At 39.3% G+C, this 22,646-nt stretch overlaps 1 protein-coding gene across 1 annotated transcript in view; it reads right to left on the reverse strand.

Annotated features, from left to right (window-relative positions):
• Positions 1-18,479: 18,479 nt before the first annotated feature.
• CYP337A2 (cytochrome P450 6B1-like) overlaps positions 18,480-22,646 on the reverse strand; it is a 7,729-nt gene continuing 3,562 nt past the window's right edge. Inside the window, exon 2 of the mRNA XM_028184102.2 lies at positions 18,480-22,526. Within this exon, the coding sequence (XP_028039903.2) occupies positions 22,366-22,526 (161 nt within the window). The 3' untranslated portion in view covers positions 18,480-22,365. The remainder of the gene's footprint in view (positions 22,527-22,646) is intronic.

Below are 22,646 nucleotides of genomic sequence, written 5' to 3' on the forward strand. Positions count from 1 at the left end.
TTTCTCATTGCTCCTGTCGATGGCAGTAACAAATTACCCTGTATTTTATTTTTATTTATATATTATATTTTTTGTAAATTTTGAGAAACTATAAATTTATAAAATTTAATCAATTTGTCTATAACAAATAAAGGCTTGTATGATTTTTAATTTATTGACTTTCTGTGCTTAGTAATACAATAATTAAATGCCCTAACTTTAACAACATACAAGTTTAAGGGCAACTGCTACAAGATGTCCGCTAGTTTCCATAGAGGAAAAATATTTGTCTTAAAGTATCGCAGTTTTAGGGCCCTGGCAGTCAGTCAGAACGAAACTGTCGGTTTGCCCTGTCATTGTCAAAATTATTTGTTGAGAGTTTTAATAAATATTATTCAAAAGGTTTTATTGACTCTTATTGTTTTTTTTTATGTATGAAGTATTACTGGTGGCCCGAAGGCCTTTCCAGTTTCACCAAGACACGTGGGCGAGCAAAGGCTCAGCCAGCCAGGAGGGGTGGGATTTGTTAACAGCTGCCCGAGCGCACCCGAAGGAGACCTAACAACTTAAGAGTAGCTGCTTCGCGAATGAATCTACTACCGAATCGGAATCGCGACCCGCTGAGATGATCCGGCGAGAAACTTAGCGAGCTGATGCATGGGTTAGGTTGCACTTCGAACTCTTTGCCGAGTTCGACGAGTACGGTTACCGGGATCCCTAAGCCTGCTCCTAGTATTAGAGCTGAAGGTATCTAATGTAAGAGTTATTGGATCTGATGGATCCGTAAGGACGTGTTGACTCTTATTGCAATAAACTAAGTTCCACAGAACACGAATAATGACGGAACTGCCGCTCAGCTATCCCTGGCACCGTCACATATGCAAATAGAAATGCGACGCATAATAAAGATCGTTGCAATTACAATATAGAACTTAGATTAACTAAAGTTTGAAGTTGTGTTAACTAAAATGGTTTGTGGGACGGCAGGATGGATGTAATAAATATGCTCTGCGCCAACCCTGTCCCGTTGTCTCAATAGTCCCGACTGGGCTCCAGCATGGTCCGGGGTAGTGCGCCGGCTGTGAGCGGCAGGAGTTTTTAGTGGGTTTCAACTCCCACATACCTCACCTGCCGCGCGGGTGAGGATCCGGCGATTTTCACCTGTGGAAAAAAAATATTAAAATGGTTTGATATCAATTTATTAACTGACTATGCTAGTAATGTTTTTTATTACTTAGACAGGACAATCTCATGAGTTACTTGGTGTTAAGTGGTTACCTGAGCCCATAGACATCAACAATGTATAATAAATGCCGTCACCCACCATGCGACATGAGTTCAAGTCTCATTTCTATAGTAATACATTGCAGCAGATACATATGTATTGGTATTGCCCTCCTGGGGATTTTACCGGTGGCAGAGCGTCTTGTGAGCCCGCAAGAGATACCAGCACTCTACGTTTTCTTGCCATGAAGCAGTAATGCGTTTCAGTTTGAAGGGTGGGGCATCTGTTATACAGTAAAAAATTTAATTTAGAAATCATGTCACAAGATGGACGATGTCATTGACGCTCGTCCACCCATCCTAACAATAAAAAATGAAAATTAGGCTATCTAGTAATCGTGGTGCTTCCTGCTAGACAACGGACGAGGCAATGTCGACCGATCAGTGGCGGGATAACCATATCCCTAGCTGGACAACCAGCTGGATGAGGTTGCAGCGGCCTAGGGGGCTAAATCCCCTCTAAAAAGTTTTGGGACGGAGAGGAATGGGAAGCTACCGTTACTATTTTTCCCAAGAAAACGACCATGGGATATATCTTTATTGCACGATGTTATTCCTTCATCATGTTACCATATACCGTGTACATATCTATATTGTGTCTGTATATTGTTCATTTTTGAGCTCACTCGTAATGGACCACTTCAACCGAGGCGCGGGACAACGCAAAGCCGCCGTCGCCCGAATCATGTCTTGTCGGATCCCCCAGATCCACTCTTGGTGCTTTTGGCCTCTTCCAGCACCGGCTATAGTCCTCGTCGAACTTGTCCTTGTCGATGACAACGAAGAGCTCTACGAGCGAATAACCCATACACACAAAAGGTAGCGAAAGAAAGACGGATTTTACTAAAACAAATAAGAAGAGTTCGGGGTTGGTGACCACGTACACGTCGATGTTTAGTTTGACAATGCAATTTATATGTAAGTTGTATTTAATAATTTTATATGCAACATTTTACAATTAAAATATCCCTCAGTCTCTCTGCCACCAACTATTATAATACGTGTACAGTGTGTGTTTCTTAACGTTCTCGATAGCGTAAAAGTTAACTCAAATTTGTATGGATTTGGAACACCGCCCCTAGCGGCAAACGTAGGAAAACGTCTCAACTTCATACAAATTTGAGTTAACTTTTACGCTATGGAGAACGATAAAAAACTCGCACTAAGCACACGGAACTCTGTCAGTGGCTGTAGTTATATACCAACAGTCCGTCGTCAGAGACACACTGAAAAACATTATTCTAAGACAGTCCCTTTACGAAACAACAAAAAAACCCCTGACAAACATATATAGTTTATACGCACGAAATAATAATGTCTATTAAAAAATCAGCATATGGTTTGTAAAATTTTACAAATCAGTGGATGTGTTGTGAGAACATTCGCTATCTCTCTGACACTCACACGTATTAATGGCGGTATATTAAACCGTATCGTATAATCCACCGCTAGATCTCAATGTATCTGATTCATATAAGAAGGAATTCTTCTCGTTTTTGACTATAGTTTATTTATATTTCAAAAAAGAGTCATCATAGATCTTCCAATTGATAAGCGCGCCCAACTAAAAGATATTTACAAAACCGTTTTTGAAATGTGAAATTTAACTGATCTTCATCAACAGTGGACTTGTTGTTTCTTGTTTCTTGCAAGAGCTTACCGTATCAACTATATATAATATAAATATGTAATATAAATAATATATAACATATAATATATATCTATAATATATAATATAAATGTTGAAGATGTCGCATCTCTTATATACAGCATTACTATTACAAGAGTAATGTGATTTAAGGATGAAAAATGAAGAAAACCACAATACTACACATCGAAAAAAGAAGTTTCACTTCCTTCACGTGCACCAACTGTTTTTATGTTTTTTTTTCGTGAATTTTCCAATGTTTTAATAGTTCCGGGAAGGAGAGCAATAATAACAAATCAAAAACCATGAAAATGGATCAAACTGTTCTCGATTTTTAAGTGTTCGAACAAACACGACTTTGTTTTATTTTATAAAGATAGATTATTTAAAACATTAGGCCTATTTCATATTATGTAAGTTTATCGACGCTATGATCTCACTAAAAATATATTTTTTTAACCTTTTTTTTGTACAAAGCTTTTATGTCCACATTAACGTGTATAAACTTGCTAGCTTAAAAACACGTACTCTAATGGGTGAAGCAAAATTTTCCGACGGCAACACATAATCTTATTTTTTGTTTCGTACGTATACGACTACAATTATTTAAAATAGCATTCAGTACCTTTCAATTGAAGCCTCTGAGATATATTAAAAATTCAATTAGTCTTCGCCTCAATTCTGACATGAAGACTGTAATTTTTATTAGTACAAATAAATATATATATTTATACTTTTTTTTATTGCTTAGTTGGGTGGGCGAGTTTCCGGCCCAACTGGTGTTAAGTGGTTTTTGGAGCCCATTGACATCTACGACGTAATGCCGCCACCTACCTCGAGACATAAGTTCTAAGTCTCCGTTTTAACAGTACAATATCATCATCATCATCATTCTTTCCTATTACCCTCTGCTGGGGTGTAGGGCTCGAATCAAATTTTTCCATTTATATCGGTCTTGGGCAGTCTGTTCTAGCTCCTCCCACGTCGTGCCCAAGACCCCTAGCTTCTGCTCCACCGAGCGACGCCAAGTTGTTCTGGGGCGGCCTCTCTTCCTTTTGCCAGACACTTTCCAGATCAGACTTTCTCAAAATGTGACCAATCTAATGCCACTTCCGCGTAAGGATCTCCTTCTCAACTTGGTGTCTGCTTAGTGATCCACCACAGCTCTTTGTTAGTGATCTTCTCAGGCCAAAATATCTTCAAAATCTGACGCAGGCACTTATTCACAAATACTTGAAGTTTTTTGATCAAGTCCCTGCGAACAAATATAATATAAATTAATTTTGTTGGAAATCAAAAAGTCTGTAGCGCTGTCAGGAATAGCTTATAAATTTACGTAATTAATTCTCAAAGGATGGGACAGTCCTTAAAAAGCGCAATTGAGTCTTTGACCATGGATGACAAGTTTCATGCGTGTTTAAACCACATAAGAAAAGACTAGCTATGAGTTTCGTATGCACAATGACATTATTTTGTTTCTAAGAGTTTCAAAGTGAACTATAAATAGAAAGAAACCGGTTTATATAAAAAGTCGAGGACACATTTTTCCGTTCGACTCGCTCCAGCAAAATTATTATAGTCCCATTTTATTCGTGTAGAAAAATGTTTCCGCACAACGTGGCGAACTGAAAAATATAATTTGTTTTGTTACGTAGTTTAACATTTTTATTACTCGTTTAGCGTTCGGGCTTGTTAAAAATTTTCTTTAGGAAGTAATTTATTACCTTACGTGGTTAACTTTTCGCATCTTTGAGTTTGTTGGTTTTTCTTACATTGAAAGTTTCGGCGCATGGATCTCCGGTATCACACAGAGATCGCAGGTTTGATAGTGGATATAAATCACGATATAAACAGATTCTCTGAAGATGCTTAAATTATAGTAACTATTTTATTCGGTTTTTGCGAGTCGTAGTAGACCTTACTGAAACTATTTTTGAAGTTATACTTCTTTAGGCGCGTTATGAAAAATTGATGAGAGTGAAATTTTACGATGCGCGCGCACCGTGACACAAAATTAACAGAAACGAAGTTGCCCACTAAATCGCTCATTACAATACGACCGACGTAACTTGGCGAGTCTGAATATAGCCGCAGGTGAACTTTCCGAACCGTACCGAGAATTACCGAATTTATAGGATGTCAAGAAAAGGGATGTCCGATATGCGTGTTTGAGGATGTTGTTTAATCGATTTTTTTTCAAATTGATTAAAAGTTAAATAAAAAAATAATAAAAAAAATTATAAAAATAAAGTATAACTTCTTACGCGCGTACATAAGTACACGCACCCTTTTTTATTCATTAAATTATTTTCGACGTTTTGAGTACTTTATAGACCTCAAGATACTACCACTGCTTTCTAACATTATTTGTATAGCGTAAGCGGTAATTTGGAACAAGACAGTAATTAAAACTGTTGCCTAGAACATAGTGGTGTTAGATAAGTGGATATTGCACACTGGAAGCACTAACAAATTTAGTATGTAAATGATTTCAGTTAGAAATATTTAGATTATACGAAGGCTCAACTATATCCCGGAAGGATTGTTTTATAAGAATACAAGAGAGTAGACGGTAAACCTTATTTTTAGTTAGGGTCGGTGATTAAAGGGAAAAAAAAGATGTGTGGTGTCGTGGGATACCGGATAGGAACGAAGTTCGTCAACATAAAAATATTGATTTTAAGTTCTATTCGAGGTATAAAGAAAATAAAACTGGAGGTTTCGCAACAACTCACGGCCATTCGGTAACGTGCGAACTTATTGTGGTACACTTCATTCACGGCTGTTTGCATAACAGTTAGTGTATTGCGCAAACGAACGCTCTGAGGTGAATGATAAAAAAATATGTTATTTTTTGTACGTTATTACAAAGTTAAGTCGTACACTGTGTGCATTACTAATAAAAATCTTACGTTACGGACGTTTTTTCCCGGTTAGGGTACCCCTCCGCATCGTCCCTTAAGGAACTTTGTTCCAAAAACGTTTAAAGCACTCGCGGCTCGCGCTTAGTCAAGAAGTTATGCCGAAGCACGTACTTTTTCGGTTTTTTGTTTGCAGACACCTTCTGTATATTTATATACGTATTTTTTTACTCTATTAAGTACAAATTATGGAGGCGGAGCAAAAACGAAGGAGCTTCCATTCACCGTGTATTTTGTACAGTATGTTCCATGGGGAGTGCTGTGAAGAATTACTACAAATGGTCGCCGCGGGACGCCTCACTAATAATGAAGTCTTGTCGAGGAAAACGAAACATAATATTCATTTGCTAAACAATAAATAAACTAACATTGATCGCCCATTACATTTTCTTTCCTGTTAATGATATACCATACATTTGCGACACAAAAACCAGTAGATTCACATCTTAAATACCAAATATCTTCAAAAGGAGTTTCTTTTTTATTGCCTTTGTAGGCAGACGAGAATAGCTCATGGTAGTGGTTACTGCTCATGGACGCCAGCCATGCTAGGGTGTTACGTCGTAACAAAATTCTAAAAATTGAAAATTAATTCAAAAAATCATTACACATAAAAACTAGTTATTTTGTTTGTTTGTGTGTAATGATTTTTTGAATTAATTAAATTTTTTTAGAATTTTGTTACGACGTAACAAGGTGCACGGCCAAGTCGCTGCTTAGTCCTCTCCGCATGTCTCGTTTGAAGAAGCAGATGTTACAGCCCTCCGAAAACGCCGTGGAGGGGAGCTCGTTCCAGAGCCGGATGCTACTTGTGAAAAAAGCTTCTGGAGACGCACCGTAATTGAAGACAGCGGTTCCAGATAGTATGGATGAAGTCTGCACCACAGCGCATACAATCCAACTCTTTGTCCACGCGGCGTTTTTTTTTTTAATTGCTTAGATGTGTGGACGAGCTCACAGCCCACCTGGTGCTAAGTGGTTACTGGAGCCTAAAAACGTAAATGCGTCACCCATCTTGAAATATAAGTTCTAAGGTCTCAGTATAGTTAGTTACAACGGCTGCCCCACCCTTGAAACCGAAACGCATTACTGCTTCACGCCAGAAATAGGCAGCGTGGTGGTACCTACCCGCGCGCACTCACAAGAGGTCCTACCACCAGTAATAACGCAAATTATAATTCTGCGGGTTTGATTTTTATTACACGATGTTATTCCTTCACCGTATAAGTCAATCGTGAACATTTGTTAAGTACGTATTTCATTAGAAAAATTGGTACCCGCCTGCGAGATTCGAACACCGTTGCATCGCTACCTACATACGAATGCACCGGACGTCTTATCCTTTTGGCCACGACGACTTCAAAATGGCGTGCGGGCATCGGCGCCCTCGCGGCCACTGTGATTGCCTGTGGGCTGCCTCCACTTGTGATTCCTTGTTCCACCTTAAGCAGGTCTCAACAGAACACCTAAGGGGAAGACAGAGGCCGGTCGCGATCGCCCAGTCCGACAGGAACTCGCCACGCGATTCCGTAACTGGGGAACCCCATGCCGTACATTTTACGCTGCCAATATAATGGGAGTGGAAAGTATGAAGTGAACTATGGACTTGGCGAGACACCTGTTCAAGAAGGAAGTATACCCCGAGAGTTATGGTTTCGTCAACCTTAATTTCAACGCACCCCAGGGAAAGGCTGGATAAAATTTGGTAGGCAGTGGCTTGGCTCTGCCTCTGGCATTGCTGATGTCCATGGGCGACGGTAACCACTCACCATAAGGTGGGCCGTATGCTTGTCTGCCTACAAGGGCAATAAAAGGAAATAAATAAACTTCTCTTTGAGTACATTTAAAAAGGTTTGAAAGTAATAAATTGTATTCCTAATCTAAATTGTTACCCTTGAGAAAGAATGAAACTATACTTGTTAAATGTTTGACATAAAAATATTTTAATTTAATCAATGGTGGGTCCTATCGCGTTCTTTGTAAAAGACGATTAGGGACACACAAAGAAGCTAATTTGGTTAATATTATAATAGTTAAGTATCTTACTGGTGGTAGAACCTCTTGTGAGTCCGCGCGGTTAGGTACCACCACCCTTTTTTTATTTTTTCGCGTAGAGGGCCGAACCTCCTACGAGGTCCCCGCGCAAAAGGGGCGCGCGGGGTATGTGAGACTCAACGATCTGCATGATGTTGTGAGCAGACCGCGGGCCCAAGGATTTTAGGGCCCACCCATTAAACGACTCCTCTTCACTCTTACACCCGACGTCCGATCCCCTCCGAGGTCAGAACCCGGATGAGGTAGGGGGGTTACCGCGGTCAACACTACAACCAGACGGCGCGGCTCACCCCAAGGACGCGCAGCCGACGGAGACTTCGAGGCGAATCGAAGGCTCTGAAACGTCAGCCGTCTCGGTACGGCAGCCCGTCGGGCCGCCCAGACGGTGCCGCTGGTGTCCCGGAATACGCCGCTGGACCAGAACCAGCCTGCCGGGTCAGGACGCGATACAACGTCGACCGGTCGCTCTATTTACTCCACGGCAGCGCGCTAGAGTGCTGGTAGCGCGCCGCGCGGCCTCACCCCCTCAAGTCGCCCCTTGACTTTCACCGGGGGGAGGCCGCTACCTCCAGGGGTCGGGACGTACGGGCGTATTCCCGCCTCCGGCCTCCGGCTTGATGGCGACGGATCGGTGCGGAAAGGGAAGAGCTCTCCCTCTCTCGCTCCGCCGCCTCCTTCTGCGAGATGGTGGACTCACAGAAGTCGAGCATCGCCTTCCAGGACTCGTCGCTGCCGTGCATCGTAGCCACGACGCGCGGCAGCGAGAGGTCCTCTCCTATGACCGCGACGAGGGAGGTACCACCACCCTGCTTATTTTTGCCGTGAAGTAGTAACTCGTTTCGGCTTGAAGGGTGGGGCAGCCGTTGTAACTATACTGAGTACTTAGAACTTATATCTCAAGGTGGGTGGCGGCATTTATGTTGCAGATGTCTATGGGCTCCAGTAACCACTAAACACCAGGTGGGCTGCTTATACGCCCATCTAAGCAATAAAAAAAAGTTAAATCGATTTACAAATGCATTCTAGCCGAATTCTTCTAGCGAAAGCACATTCTAGCGAAATCTTTGAATAGAAACACGAAAATGTTTCAATCTGTACAGTCTTTATAATAGAAAAAACCGCTGAACCGCAGCGCTTTAGTATTTGAAGAAAAGCGAAAATGCGCTTGCATACCAATGAGCGTTCGTTCGAGCAAATCATCATTCCGTAGCATTACACAGCACACTTCGTTAAGTCTTCAGCGCTTGAAAATCTTGAAGTTACATCAGAATGCAACCAGACTAAATTGAATTCCAGTATCAACAACCGGTGGCGTTGTAAAAAAAAACTTGCTTTTTATTGGCATGATTGTGTCTCGGAGTGAAGAAACACTTTGGATGTGGTATTTTTATGATGTCTTGTAAAGTTTATAAATAAATAAGTTTCCAAATTCAACGGCATCAAGTAGTTCAAGCAGTTTAATCAAGAATTAGTACAGCGTAGCACATGCACACCATTACCTGGAATACCGTATCTGATACTTGTAGACTACTTTGTAGTCGTCGTGGCCTAACGGATAAGACGTCCGGTGCATTCGTGTTGAGCGATGCACCGGTGTTCGAATCCCGCAGGCGGGTACCAATTTTTCTAATGAATCACGTACTCAACAAATGTTCACGATTGACTTCCACGGTGAAGGAATAACATCGTGTAATAAAAATGAAACCCGCAAAATTATAATTTGCGTAATTACTGGTGGTAGGACCTCTTGTGAGTCCGCGCGGGTGGGTACCACCACCCTGCCTATTTCTGCCGTGAAGCAGTAATGCGTTTCGGTTTGAAGGGTGGGGCAGCCGTCGTTACTATACTTGAGACCTTAGAACTTGTATCTCAAGGTGGGTGGCGCATTTACGTTGTGGATGTCTATGGGCTCCAGTAACCACTTAACATCAGGTGGGCTGTGAGCTCGTCCACCCAACTAAGCAATAAAAAAAAAAAAAACTAATTGAGAACAAAGATGCCGTGGTATTATATTATATTAATACGTGAAGCGAAAACTTTGTATCCCTTTTTACGAAAATTGCGCGGACGGAGGAGTATGAAATTTTGCACACTTATAGAGAATATAGAGAAGAAGTGCACAATGCTAATTTTTTTTTTAAATAATGCATAAAAGATACATTACATCAATAAAGAAAACATTACACACACTATATACCATGTATTTGACGCACACACGCGTCCATACTATTTATTGTCAAACTTTTGTTCTTGGGGTCTGTTGTCAAATTGAGAATAGATTAAATATTGTTTGTTAATATTTTTTATAGTGTAGTCTTGGCGAAATTTGTCATTATAGAAGTATAAAATACAATCATAATAGTGTACAAACTTACAATTCCAATTAATTATAGTCGAATTTCGACTACAGCGGGACCACTAGTTATTATATAGGTAGATACTCGTAAGAGACAACGAAATGTCATTTTTTTTAAGAAATAAATATTATATGTACATTTTGGAAATAATCGAGAAGATTTTCGTGCTTCAATGAGGGTCGCAAGAGGTGAGTTGGTTCAGATAATTAGATTGCACTCACCGTAACGCCGAGAGGGAACGATCTTTTGAAGTTAATTCCTAGAATCCGTGTAATATTTCTGTTCATTTAGAATAATTGAATGTAACGTAGTTAAAGTTTCAAGACCATTGCCGTTCTGCGATGAAGCAATCATTGCATATGAGACTTTGAAGAGCGATGATGAGGATTGTGCCCTCTATAACCGCGTAGGTACTATCAGATGACGTGTTAGCAAAGCTAATGTTAGCGAATTTTCACGAGTCGAGTCCGCGAGCTCACCAATACCTACACGCGTAGCTGAAATAGCCCCTTGGGCTATCAGGGGATATGCGGGGAAATACGTTAGTGACGCTAATGAATCAGATCCACCGCGGAATATAGGTAGACGACTGCCATTGCGGAAATTGGAAAATCAAATATAGTTACCCCAAATATCCGAGGTCATTAGTGAATTTGCTTCCGTTCGCTTATTCTTATTCGCGTGGGTAATATTTTTTTTAGTATAGGTATTGCCGATGTGCTTGCAAAGATGGATCAACAGAAGTAGAAATGGACGGGCTGTACATTGCAAAGTACTCAAGGAAAGTGGAGCAAGATCATCACTGAATGGTACCCTAGAGATGGTAAAAGAAATAGAGGAAGGCAAGGGATGAGATGGGAGGACGAGATAAGATTGACAGCCGGTCCTAACAGAAGGAGGGTTGCTAAAGATAAACAATGGAAGGTGGTAGAGGAGGCCTATGCCAATAGGCATACTGAACTAAGAGACATTGATTGATTGATTTCCGATATACAGAGTAATGCAAAAGTAGCAAAAGAATACCGATCTGTAATGTTCATACTCACAATGCGCCCTACCACTAGATTACATATTCATATTATATTATTGACTCAAAACAGTCTTGCGTTTCGACTTTGGTTGGACGAGAATTTGATAGTATTGCTGCTAGACAATAGAATACAATTAGAGAAAATGATTTCATATCTTATGGACGGGTGGTGACCTTAATGTTGTGCTGTTTATACGGTAATGGCTTCATCAACAGGGATGTGAGCTTGGATCTTCATGTCGAGAAATTAGTTTAATTTAATTAAATTACAGATAGAATATACGTGTATGTATTAATATCTTTGAAACTTTGAAGCTTTTGCGCCATCAACGCTTTAGACAGTTTCAAATATGAACATAAAACAGAGCGAGCTTTTGGTGTTTCTCTTGATTTGACCTGGGTTGCTAAACATTTTATTTGATCAGAATCAGTATAAAACTTTACTAAGAAGCTTTGTAACCTTTGGCCGGAACTCGAGCTTGGTGGCTGAAAGTTTTTATCTGTGGATCAAGCTAAGGAATTTTGAAAACATTCGTGCGAGCGGATTTTAGTTTTGGTGTTGAAAATCGATAGTTAAATGAATGCTACTAGTGATAGAGCCCACTGAGTTTCTCGCCGGATCTTCTCTGTGGGTCGCGTTTCGGATCCAGTGGTAGATTTTGCGAAGCACGGCTCTTGCTAGGGTTCGTGTTAGCAACGTCAGCTATCAGCTTAGGTAGAAAAAAAAAGTGATAGACAACGATTATTTAAATCAGAGAACATTTAATAATCATGATTTTGCGTGTCATGGACCACCTCTATGTAGAGTCAGTGCATCATTGAGTTGTACTCCCCGACGTTTGGCAGAATCCAGATCAAGGATAGCTATCTGCCGAGAGTCTATCTTTTCGAAACGGGCGAGGAAGCTTCGACGACTCTCTAATTTGAGGTTGAGATACCAGACTTACATTCGACTTCGAAGAGGACGTCTTCGATCATAAGATGGTCATCGGCAAGTCTCTTTGAGATCTGTGGAAAAGTAGAGCTAAGGATTTCTCGAGCGCTACCTAAATGCCCTATTTCCGGATCTAGCTGTCAGCGAGCATCACATCGGCAGTGTGAAGATGCGCATACTCAATATAGTCCTTCCCCTGGGTCCCGTAGGATTTAGCCTGATGATTCTTCAAGAAAGACCCGAGGACTGACACCTGTGGAAGACCACGCTCGAGGGGGAAACGGAGCATCGCAATACGACCAATCTGCTGTCAAGGCTGGAGTCTATCAATAAGCGAAGATATGTGGAGGCGCCGTGATGTCAGCGCCCCCATAATCACTGACCAATGTAAAATGTTTAATGCGTGATCCTAACTTTCGACGAATGGGCTGTGCTCTTTTTTATTTTATTGCTAAATTGGTCAACGAGCTCACGGCTGATGTTAAGTGGTTACCGGAGCCCATAGACATTTAAAAGTAAATGCCGCCACCTACTTTGAGATATGAGTTCTAAGGTCTCAGTTTTTACAGTACAACACCCTTCAAACTGAAATGCATTACTGCTTCACGGCAGAAATAAGCAGGGCGGTGTGTCTACCCGTGCTGACTGGTAAAACGTCCTACCATCACTAATTACGCAAATTATATTATAATTTTGCGGGTTTCATTTTTATTATACGATGTTATTCCTTCACCGTGGAAGTCAATCATGAACACTTGTTAAGTACGTATTTCATTAGAAAAATTGGTACCCGCCTGCGGGATTCGAAAACCGTTGCATCGCTTCAACACGAATGCACCGGACGTCTTATCCTATAGGCCGCGACGACTTCAAACTTCGAATGTGTTCTCCCGATCTCATAAATTCTAAATTGAAATTTAAGATATAAGCACACTATTCCAATCAATTTCATAAAAAAACATTGAATTCCAAAAACCCGGATAACTCCCGCTAAAACACGATCGAAGAGCCTCGTAAATTCATCCGAGCAAACAGCTAATTACATTCTCATTAGCCGAGCATCTCTTCACGACCCACAACATGGCGATAATAAATAAAACGCTTCTCGGGGAATCTAAACCAATAAAAATCGTTTATTTAATCTTGATTTAAAAAAGAACTATGATGTGGCTTAGTGTTTTGATGTTGTTCGGGTTAGAGTAACAAGTACAAGAAAGTATTTGAGTTCCTTAAGAAGTCTTTGTAGATAACGCACAAAAGTCCTCACATGTAAATAAAGAACCGAGTTTACAAAAAAAGGGTGCGTGTACTTATGTACGCGCGTAAGAAGTTATACTTTATTTTTATTAATTTTTTTTTATTTATTTAAATTTTAATCAATTTGAAAAAAAATCGATTAAACAACATCCTCAAACACGCATATTGGACATCCCTTTTCTTCCTTTCATATTGCATATCGTATAAATTCGGTAATTCTCGGTACGGTTCGGAAAGTTCACCTGCGGCTATATTCAGACTCGCTGAGTTACGTCGGTCGTATTGTAATGAGCGATTTAGTGGGCAACTTCATTCTGTTAATTTTTTGTCACGGTGCGCGCGCATCGTAAAATTTCACTCTCATCAATTTTTCATAACGCGCCTAAAGAAGTATAACTTCAAAAATCATTCGTAAAACAACTACAACTGAAAATACTTAGCGAATGTGTTCTATGAAAATAACGCGTAGTGTAATGTAATCTATTGGGCTGTTTTTCTTCCATCGGTCCCTTGAAAGGAATACGCGTAATGAAAACGAATTAAAGCCGCCCTAGGAAAGGTATCGCGGTGGTATCGTAACGATTTTTTGTGTCAAGAGATTTGTGTTGTCTGTTTCGTTTTAATCGACTTCAAAAAAGGAGGAGGTTCTCAGTTCGACTGTATTTTTTTATGTTTGTTACCTCAAAACTTTTGACTGGGTGGATTGATTTTGATGTATATTTTTTGTTAGAAAGCTGACGCTGACGCTGAGTGGTATCCATGCGAAAACCATAAGTCTTAAATTTGCATTAAGTACCTGCGCGCGAAAAATAGATGAATAACTCAATAACTCAATATTACGCCAACAGATTTCGATGATTATTGTTTTTAGTGTATATTACTTTGTTTTGGATTTTTTTTCTATTTGAAATCAGTTTTTGTTAAAGCATATCTATTTATTATTTTATTATTTCAAATCGTAATAAGAACAAAGCGTATTAAAAAGCCATAGCCGTGAGCCATTTTACTGGTGGTAGGACCTCTTGTGAGTCCGCGCGGGTAGGTAGCACCACCCTACCTATTTCTGCCGTGAAGCAGTAATGCGTTTCGGTTTGAAGGGTGGGGCAGCCGTTGCAACTGTACTGAGATCTTAGAAGTTATATCTCAAGGTGGCTGACGCATTTGCGTTGTTAATGTCCATGGGCTCCAGTAACCACTTAACACCAGGTGAGCTGTGAGCTCGTCCAACCATATATGCAATAAAAAAAAAATTAAAATTCTACCGAAGTGTAAATTAAAACTCTATTAACACTTAGAAAACTTAACGAGCACTTTAATATTCCCAATTTGCTTCTTCCGCTTCGCTTCAGGTGATCCGTTCGCTGCTTCGCTTCGAGTAGTTGCGATAACTGACTGGCTCCATGCCATCGCGGCAACGCTTTTGTAGTCGATACGATATCTCTAGATTTATCAAGAACATTCTAGGCAAGTCGAGTACCTTCGATGTGTGTTTCGGAAGTAGCAGTCGTTTTAATTTTTCGTCCCACAGAGAGCGCAGTGTTTTGCACCATGACGTCAACATTCAAGACTGCGGAATAAGCTTTGCACTAGCACTCGCTTTGTGGGAAAGAGACAACGTTAATTATCATCAATTTGTCAAGACACATTTTCTCTTTTTTTATTCGCGTAATGTAATCGACAGTAATCGAGTAAGATTTTGTCCCTTATATCAGCTGTTCACAATGTGGTAGCTGTTCTTTGACCTTCTTCTTAACTGAAATTTCCACGGCTGCTGTGATCAAATGATATTGTTACGCGCTGGGTTACGTTCGGGATAAATAAATGTTCCACCAAAGTACAACTTAAAACTGTATTTATCACTTAGAACACTTCATAAACAATTAAAAAATCTCAATTCGCTTCCTCCCCCTCGCCTCAGGCGATGCGTTTGCTGCTTCGCCTCGAGCAGCTCCGATCACTGACCGACTGCGCGCCATCTCTGCAACGCTTTTACAGTCGAGACGAAATCCCTAGAATCGTCGAGAATGTTTCCCAAAAGTCGAGCATTATATGTTTCCGCTATCTGACAATAGATGGCGTTAGACAGTTAGCGAGCGCCCTAGAAAAATGTTACCAGATCCTTCGATATTCGTTCGGCTATTCGGCGATAGATGGCGTTACTCTTACCGGCGTAACAATATTAATTTCAGGAGAACTCCGACATAAGTTGGTGACCTTAAGAATACTGTAAAACGTTTGTCCTAGAATGCACGAATGTTTCGAGGCAGAAATACGTCCAATACGCAATACAGTCGGTAATATCATACAAAATTCCATTATTTACGTTCCAAGCAAAGCAATGTTCATTCAACAGTTTCCTGAAAGAGACAATTTTGACGGTTAAGCTGACAAGTTAAGTATTAGCGTTCATTTGTGTTTGTTGTGTATTTTGTCTGCGCAAAAAAGAAAACCCAGTATATTTTGGTTTACGAACGAAATAATAGTGAATAAGTGCCCATATTTATATGTAGGACAGAGGATAAGCCCTTGCCATTAGTGCTAAGCAGAATTTATGTTTAACTCAAAGTTACTCCGACGCCACTCTTAGAATATTAAGTTATAGAAAACATATTCCTGACATTTGTGGTTTCACTGAATTTTCTTCATTTCCAGTCGAAATCTTACTTTTATGAAACAAAATACATACTTTTAACTTTTTCAGAATAAACAGCGTAGAAAGAAAAAGGGATATTTTTTTTCAATATGTTACACGAATTAAAGTTTTGAAGGTTTGTCGAAAACATATCTCTCTGGCAGGACGCCAAGAATACTACATGCAAAAGTCTGACTAAAGAGATTTGATAACCGGTAGACCTAAGAAGCCCTCAGTTTTGGTCGCAACAAACTAACCTACCATGGACGTTTTAACTTGCGAAGACTTTTGCACTGGCTAGTCTCACTTTCCCTTGATTATGCACATACAATTTATAAGAGTAATTGATAGATGTGAAAGAGTTTTTACCATTGAATCATTTAAAAACGTCTGGTCCCATACGAAATACAAAACCATTATCGCACCGGATCATGGTCAGAAACTCCGGTGTTGGGAAGAACCCGAATCAATGGGCCAGCCTGCTTCAACATGCAGGAGACCAGATAAAAGTCAACGTGAGAAAATTGCGTAGACGGAGGAGTGTAAAATTTCCGACGCTTATAGAGAAAGGGAGCAGAATGTTAATTTTTCTTTAATGATCCATAAAAAATACATTAAATCAATAAAAAAACATTACATATACTATCATGTATTTGACACACATACGCACATATACTCTTTTGTTTATTGTTGGAGACTGTGTTTAAATTAAGAATAGATTAATATTGTTTTTCTATAGTGTAGTCTTGACGAAATCTGTGACTATAGAAGTGAAGCCTTTGACAACAGAACCGTAATAATGTTCAATCCTATAATTTAAATTAATAATTATAGTAGAATTTCGACAACTGGGTGACCACTAGTGAAACTAAAATCAGCTTCGCCTGCGTACCGAGCTTAAAGTTCGTTTTAAATTTGTTTCGTTGCCTGGTTCAGCTTGTTACGCGACTGTTCTCTCAGGATTTGAGGGAGCATTTTATATAGCGTGCCGTTATTGAGCTAGTTGGAAACCATATTTTCAGATTTAGAGTTTTATTATGTTCTTAAAGAACAGTTTTTTTTTGACGTGACAACGTCTTGTAATTCAATAGAGCCGGCTGCACGCACAAAAAAACATGACTCATTGAGGCGTTCCATTTAAGGCTTGAAGTGCAAGCGAGAGCGTGCAACGAGTGACAAAGAGGTACAATCGGCCTCCGCGTTCGGCAGCGTTCGACATCTGTTTTTTATTCCTTAATGGGTGGACGATCTCAGAGCCCACCTGATAAAACAAGAAACAACTTGTCCACGGTTGATGAAGATGGGTTAAATTTCACATTTCAAAAGCGGTTTTGTAAATATCTTTTAGTTGGGCGCATTTATCAATCGGTTACTTCCCGATACGACTTTTTTTATTGCTTAGATGGGTGGACGAGCTCACAGCCCACCTGATGTTAAGTGGTTACTGGAGCCCATAGACATCTACAACGTAAATGCGCCAACCACCTTGTGATATAAGTTCTAAGGTCTCAGTATAGTTACAACGGCTGCCCCACCCTTCAAACCGAAACGCATTACTGCTTCACGGCCGAAATTGGCAGTGTGGTGGCAGACTCACAAGAAGTCCTACCACCAGTAAAAAGTTTGTTCGCTGCATTTATATATTTTAATTACACAGTTTTTTTCCTTTGTTTTCCCTTCATCTCTGAAGTCATTCGTGGACACGCGTCCCGTACCGAATAAGTTTTGAAAGCAAAATATTTAATCACGAATAAAACAATATAAACCCGGCCCGAGAACCTGAAAAGAATCGTTGTATGCAAATGGAAAATTCTCGAAATTAAGTTTAAACTTGTCGCCGTAAACGGATTTGTTCTCGGTACGTTATTTAATTCTCTTGTAAAAGTTTTAATGAGAAGCGGACCCAACGAAACTCACGAGCGCCCCTTTTTCTTCCTCGCTACACCTCTGAACTGATAAGATGAAAAAAATACGAACATCTCTCTGAGGAAATCATCTTCCCCGTCACTCTAAAAGGGTTAATTAAGTTGATTTAATCGGTTTTTTTTTGTAGTTTAGGACGGGAATTCACGGCAGGTACGTTTAGGTTCCTTGTGCAGATTCTCAGCACCAAATCCATAATACATATGCGAGTGTTTGCTGCTCTTTGTATTGCAAGTACGTTATATACTCATGAAGCAAATAACGATTAGAGAAATTAAATTATATAGGTACTTAAAACTATAATAATAATAATAATAAATTTTATTTCAGAATGAAATTCCATATGACTTTTTTTTTTTTTTTATAAATAAATATAAATATTTACTAACAATCACGCCACATTAACTGGTCCCGTGATAAGTTCGTAAAGAACTTGTGTAACAGGTACCAGATAACGGAAATAAATGTAAGATTTTATTATACACATACATATATTTAATATACATCCATAACCCTGGAAAAGACATTTATATTTATCATACAAATATCTTCCCTTGGCGGGATTCGAACCCGCAACCTGCTTGTGTAGTGACCATGTCACTTACCACTACACCAGACGGCCGAAGTGTTAATAATAGAAAATCTTGAAGTATTAGTAATACAAAATCTTAAAAAGCAGTACATTTTATTTATTTTACATTGACCATGGCTGGTCTTGAGCCAACATCGACTTCATTCCAGTGCCTCAGTATAGGGCAGCAATATGTTCGATGAGAATTATTTTGCTAAATCCATGAAAAGTAAGTTACGTTAAGATTTTTAAAAACATTAATAGTCTTTTTTTATAATTTTTTGCCGTTATAGGCAGACGAGCATACGGTCCACCTGATGGTGAGCGGTTACCGTTAGCCTTCGACGTCAGCAATACCAGAGGCAGAGAGACGTATTCGGGATGTCTTCAATTGCATTACTTGTCAACATTTACAAGGACGATTAAGATGCCCACATTTTTGTTATTGATTGGGATTCATACACTACTCTTTTTTTTAAATTTTTTTATTGCTTAGATGTGTGGTCGAGCTCACAGCCCACCTAATGTTAAGTGGTTACTGGAGCCCATAGATATCTACAACGTAAATGCGCTACAGATCTTTTTTTTTTATTGCAATTGTAGGCAGACGAGCATACGGCCCACCTGATGCTGAGTGGTTACCGTCGCCCATGGACTTCAGCAATGCCAGGGGCAGAGCCAAGGCGCTGCCTACCGAAATCTTGAGATATAAGTTCTAAGGTCTCAAGTACAGTTACAGCGGCTTCTCCACCCTTCAGTGCGAAACGCATTACTGCTTCACGGCAGAAATAGGCGGGGAAGCGGTACCTACCCGCGCGGTCTCACAAGAGGTCCTACCACCCGTAAAAAACTACTTATTAGATTGCGACTTTAATAAATAGATTCAAACGAAAAAGTATATAATATGGGGCAGCTAAACGGAAAGGTATCCACCGAAATCCCAAAATAGATTGGCTGTGGGCAGGCAACTTAATGAGCAACTCCACTCTCCGATGCCAGTGGAAAATAAATAGTTCTCGACGTAGGTAGTTAATTATGTTTGAGGAAATAGGCGCCCTGGGTATCGAGTTATTGCGGAAAACGTATGTTTCACTTTTTGATATGTTTCTATCTATATATATAAAAATGAATTGCTGTTCGTTAGTATCGCTAAAACTCGAGAACGGCTAGACCGATTTGGCTAATTTTGGTCTTGAATTATTTGTGGAAGTCCAGAGAAGGTTTAAAAGGTAGATGAATACGAAAATGCTCGGAATTAAATAAAAATAATTATTTTGTTTTTCCTTTCATGTGTCCTCCGTCGGACGAATTCCTTTTGTTGGTTTTAAGTTTATTTTATACAAAAGTTTAGGTCTTTTATTTATCGATTGAGGCACTACAAAGTCTGCCGGGTCAGCTAGTCTACAATAAATAAAAATTATCGCATGAGTGGGTGAACGAGCTCACGGCCCACCTGGTGTTAAGTGGTTACCCGAGCCCGTAGACATCTCCAACGTAAATGCCGCCACCCACCTTGAGATATCAGTTCTAAGGTCTCAGTATAGTTACAATGGCTGCCACATCCTTCAAACCGAAACGCATTCCTGCATCACGGCAGAAATAGGCAGGATGGTGGTACCTACCCGTGCGGACTTATAAGAGGTCCTACCACCAGCAATTACGCAAATTATAATTTTGCGGGTTTGATTTTTACTATACAATGCTATTCCACGCGACTTCGTCCGCGTGGAATAGTTACTTTGGCATAACGTAAAATTTAACCCACGACTTCATTTACAGTACTCAGGATTGGAACTTCATTACTGAACTGGTAAATGGCGTTGAAGAAGCTAGATTTTGATTTTTTGACAAATAATATTTTAATGTTTCTTAATAAAAAAAAATTTTTTTTTCTTAATAAAAAGTGTCCTATGTTACTTCTAATACCTCCAAGAATATGTGTACAAAGTTTCATGATGATCGGTTGAGTAGTTTTCACGTGAAAGCGTAACAAACAAACTTACATTCACATTTATATATTAGTAGGGATATAAGAGGAAGTCTGAATTTTCACCAGTGACAGAGAACCTTTATTCTCTATTAGGTATATATAGCAAAGATACTTAATTATTCCTTATTAAATGGAAGCTTATCATGTCTGGGGTCATGTTAAAACATAACAAATAGTAAAAAAATCAATACATATATTTTTTTTTTTTTTTTTTAAATTAAATTGGAGTGTCTGTTTGTAATATTATAATAACCGCTTTTTACTACATGCATATGAATATATATACGGTACATACACCAAAATGACATTGACAATTTTTTTCTGTCTGTCTGTCTGTTTGTTCCGGCTAATCTCTGGAATAGCTGCACCGATTTTGACGTGACTTTCACTGATAGGTAGCTGATGATATAAGGAGTAACTTAGACTAGCTTCGCCCCGCGGCGGTACGACAATAACCGCGGGTAGCATCGCGGGACTCGGCTAGCCAAAAAGGATGCAGCGATCGTGGTGTCGGTCTGGACAGCCAACATTTGTATTAAACTAATCAACTACAGATCAATGACGAATCATTACTATATATTTAGGATTCAGAAGAAAAACCATTTAACAATAATTAAAAAAAAACTTCAGAGGTGTCAAGGGACACCCGGATGAAACGAAGTTCCTTTCGATTAATTAGTGAAGGAATTGTATTTTTTTTTAAAAGTTATAATAATAAATTACGGCATTATGAAGAAGAAAAAAACAATACTATGAACTAAATTACTATTGTTGAAACGCTATCTCCAGAAACTGTACTCATTACGCGGACCAATCGGATACGAGCAATGTCACGCGATAAGCGCCTACACGTTGATTGGTCAGAATGACGGATCTAAAAAGTGTCGTGACAACTTTTCGTAAGAATTTTTTCCGTCTAGCCCCCTTTCACAACGCGCGATAAGGAACTTCGTTCCAACAATTTGAACATTACATAATTTGTTATTCTCAAACTCTAATTAATTGACTCTAATTCAACATAAATATTGACATAAATCACCAATTATCCAAAATACAGAATAAACACTTTGGTATTATCTTGAATTTAAACACACATTTACAGAGACATAAAGCAATGAGTCACGCAAACCATGTCCACGACTATCTTCCCTCATGAACGCCACCAATCGAATGAATACCTATATTTCGTTTTTTTTTCTCCTACCTACGCTGATAGCCTTGAGAGGCTATTTCAGTTTACCCTAGCGTGTGTAGGTGAGATCACGGGGCTTAAACCTGAGGACGTTGCTAACACGAACATTTGAAGAAGAACTGAATTATAATCACTAATTAATATTAGAAAATATTTGTGAAAAAAACTGTGCTCATCAAACTTCTAAGTGCTCCAATACAATTGAGGTTAACTATCCGTATCTATTATTTAGTAATATAAATGACAAAATTATTATTTGATATAATTCATACTAAATATTATTAAATTATTAACGTTAAATAGTTATTATTATTTATTTAATATTTAAAAAAAAAGTAATAAATTTAATAAAAATAAAGTATAACTTCTTACGCGCGTACATAAGTACACATCATCATCATCATCAGCCTTTATCTGCCCACTGCTGGACATAGGCCTTCCCCAATGCCTTCCACATAATGCGGTCCTTTACACGCAACCTTTTTTCTTTCTTACTGCATTGACGGACGGAGATCTAAAAATAGTATCTTAAGAGATAACAGATTAACTAATTACTAAGATATCGTGTGAAATTTAAGATCCCATTATAATTCTAATTCGTTCTCCGTATGAATTCGTATTTGGATTTTGTATCTCGGAGACTGAAAGCGCTTCTCTCGAATCTCTCCGGTTTATACTCCTGGGGTTTCAAGGTATACTTGCGCAGTAGCCAGGTAATACAGGCCTTCACTTGGAGACGTGAGAATCTGGCACCTGGAATAAAAAACGCTGTCAGTCATGAGATATTTGCCGATTTTTACGTTTTATTTTAATAAAATAGGAAAGCGTTTAAATTTTGAAGTCGTCGTGGCCTAACAGATAAGACGTCCGGTG

The sequence above is a fragment of the Bombyx mandarina genome, chromosome 15 (assembly GCF_030267445.1).
Source record: "Bombyx mandarina strain Sakado chromosome 15, ASM3026744v2".
Classification (NCBI taxonomy): Eukaryota; Metazoa; Arthropoda; class Insecta; order Lepidoptera; family Bombycidae; genus Bombyx; species Bombyx mandarina.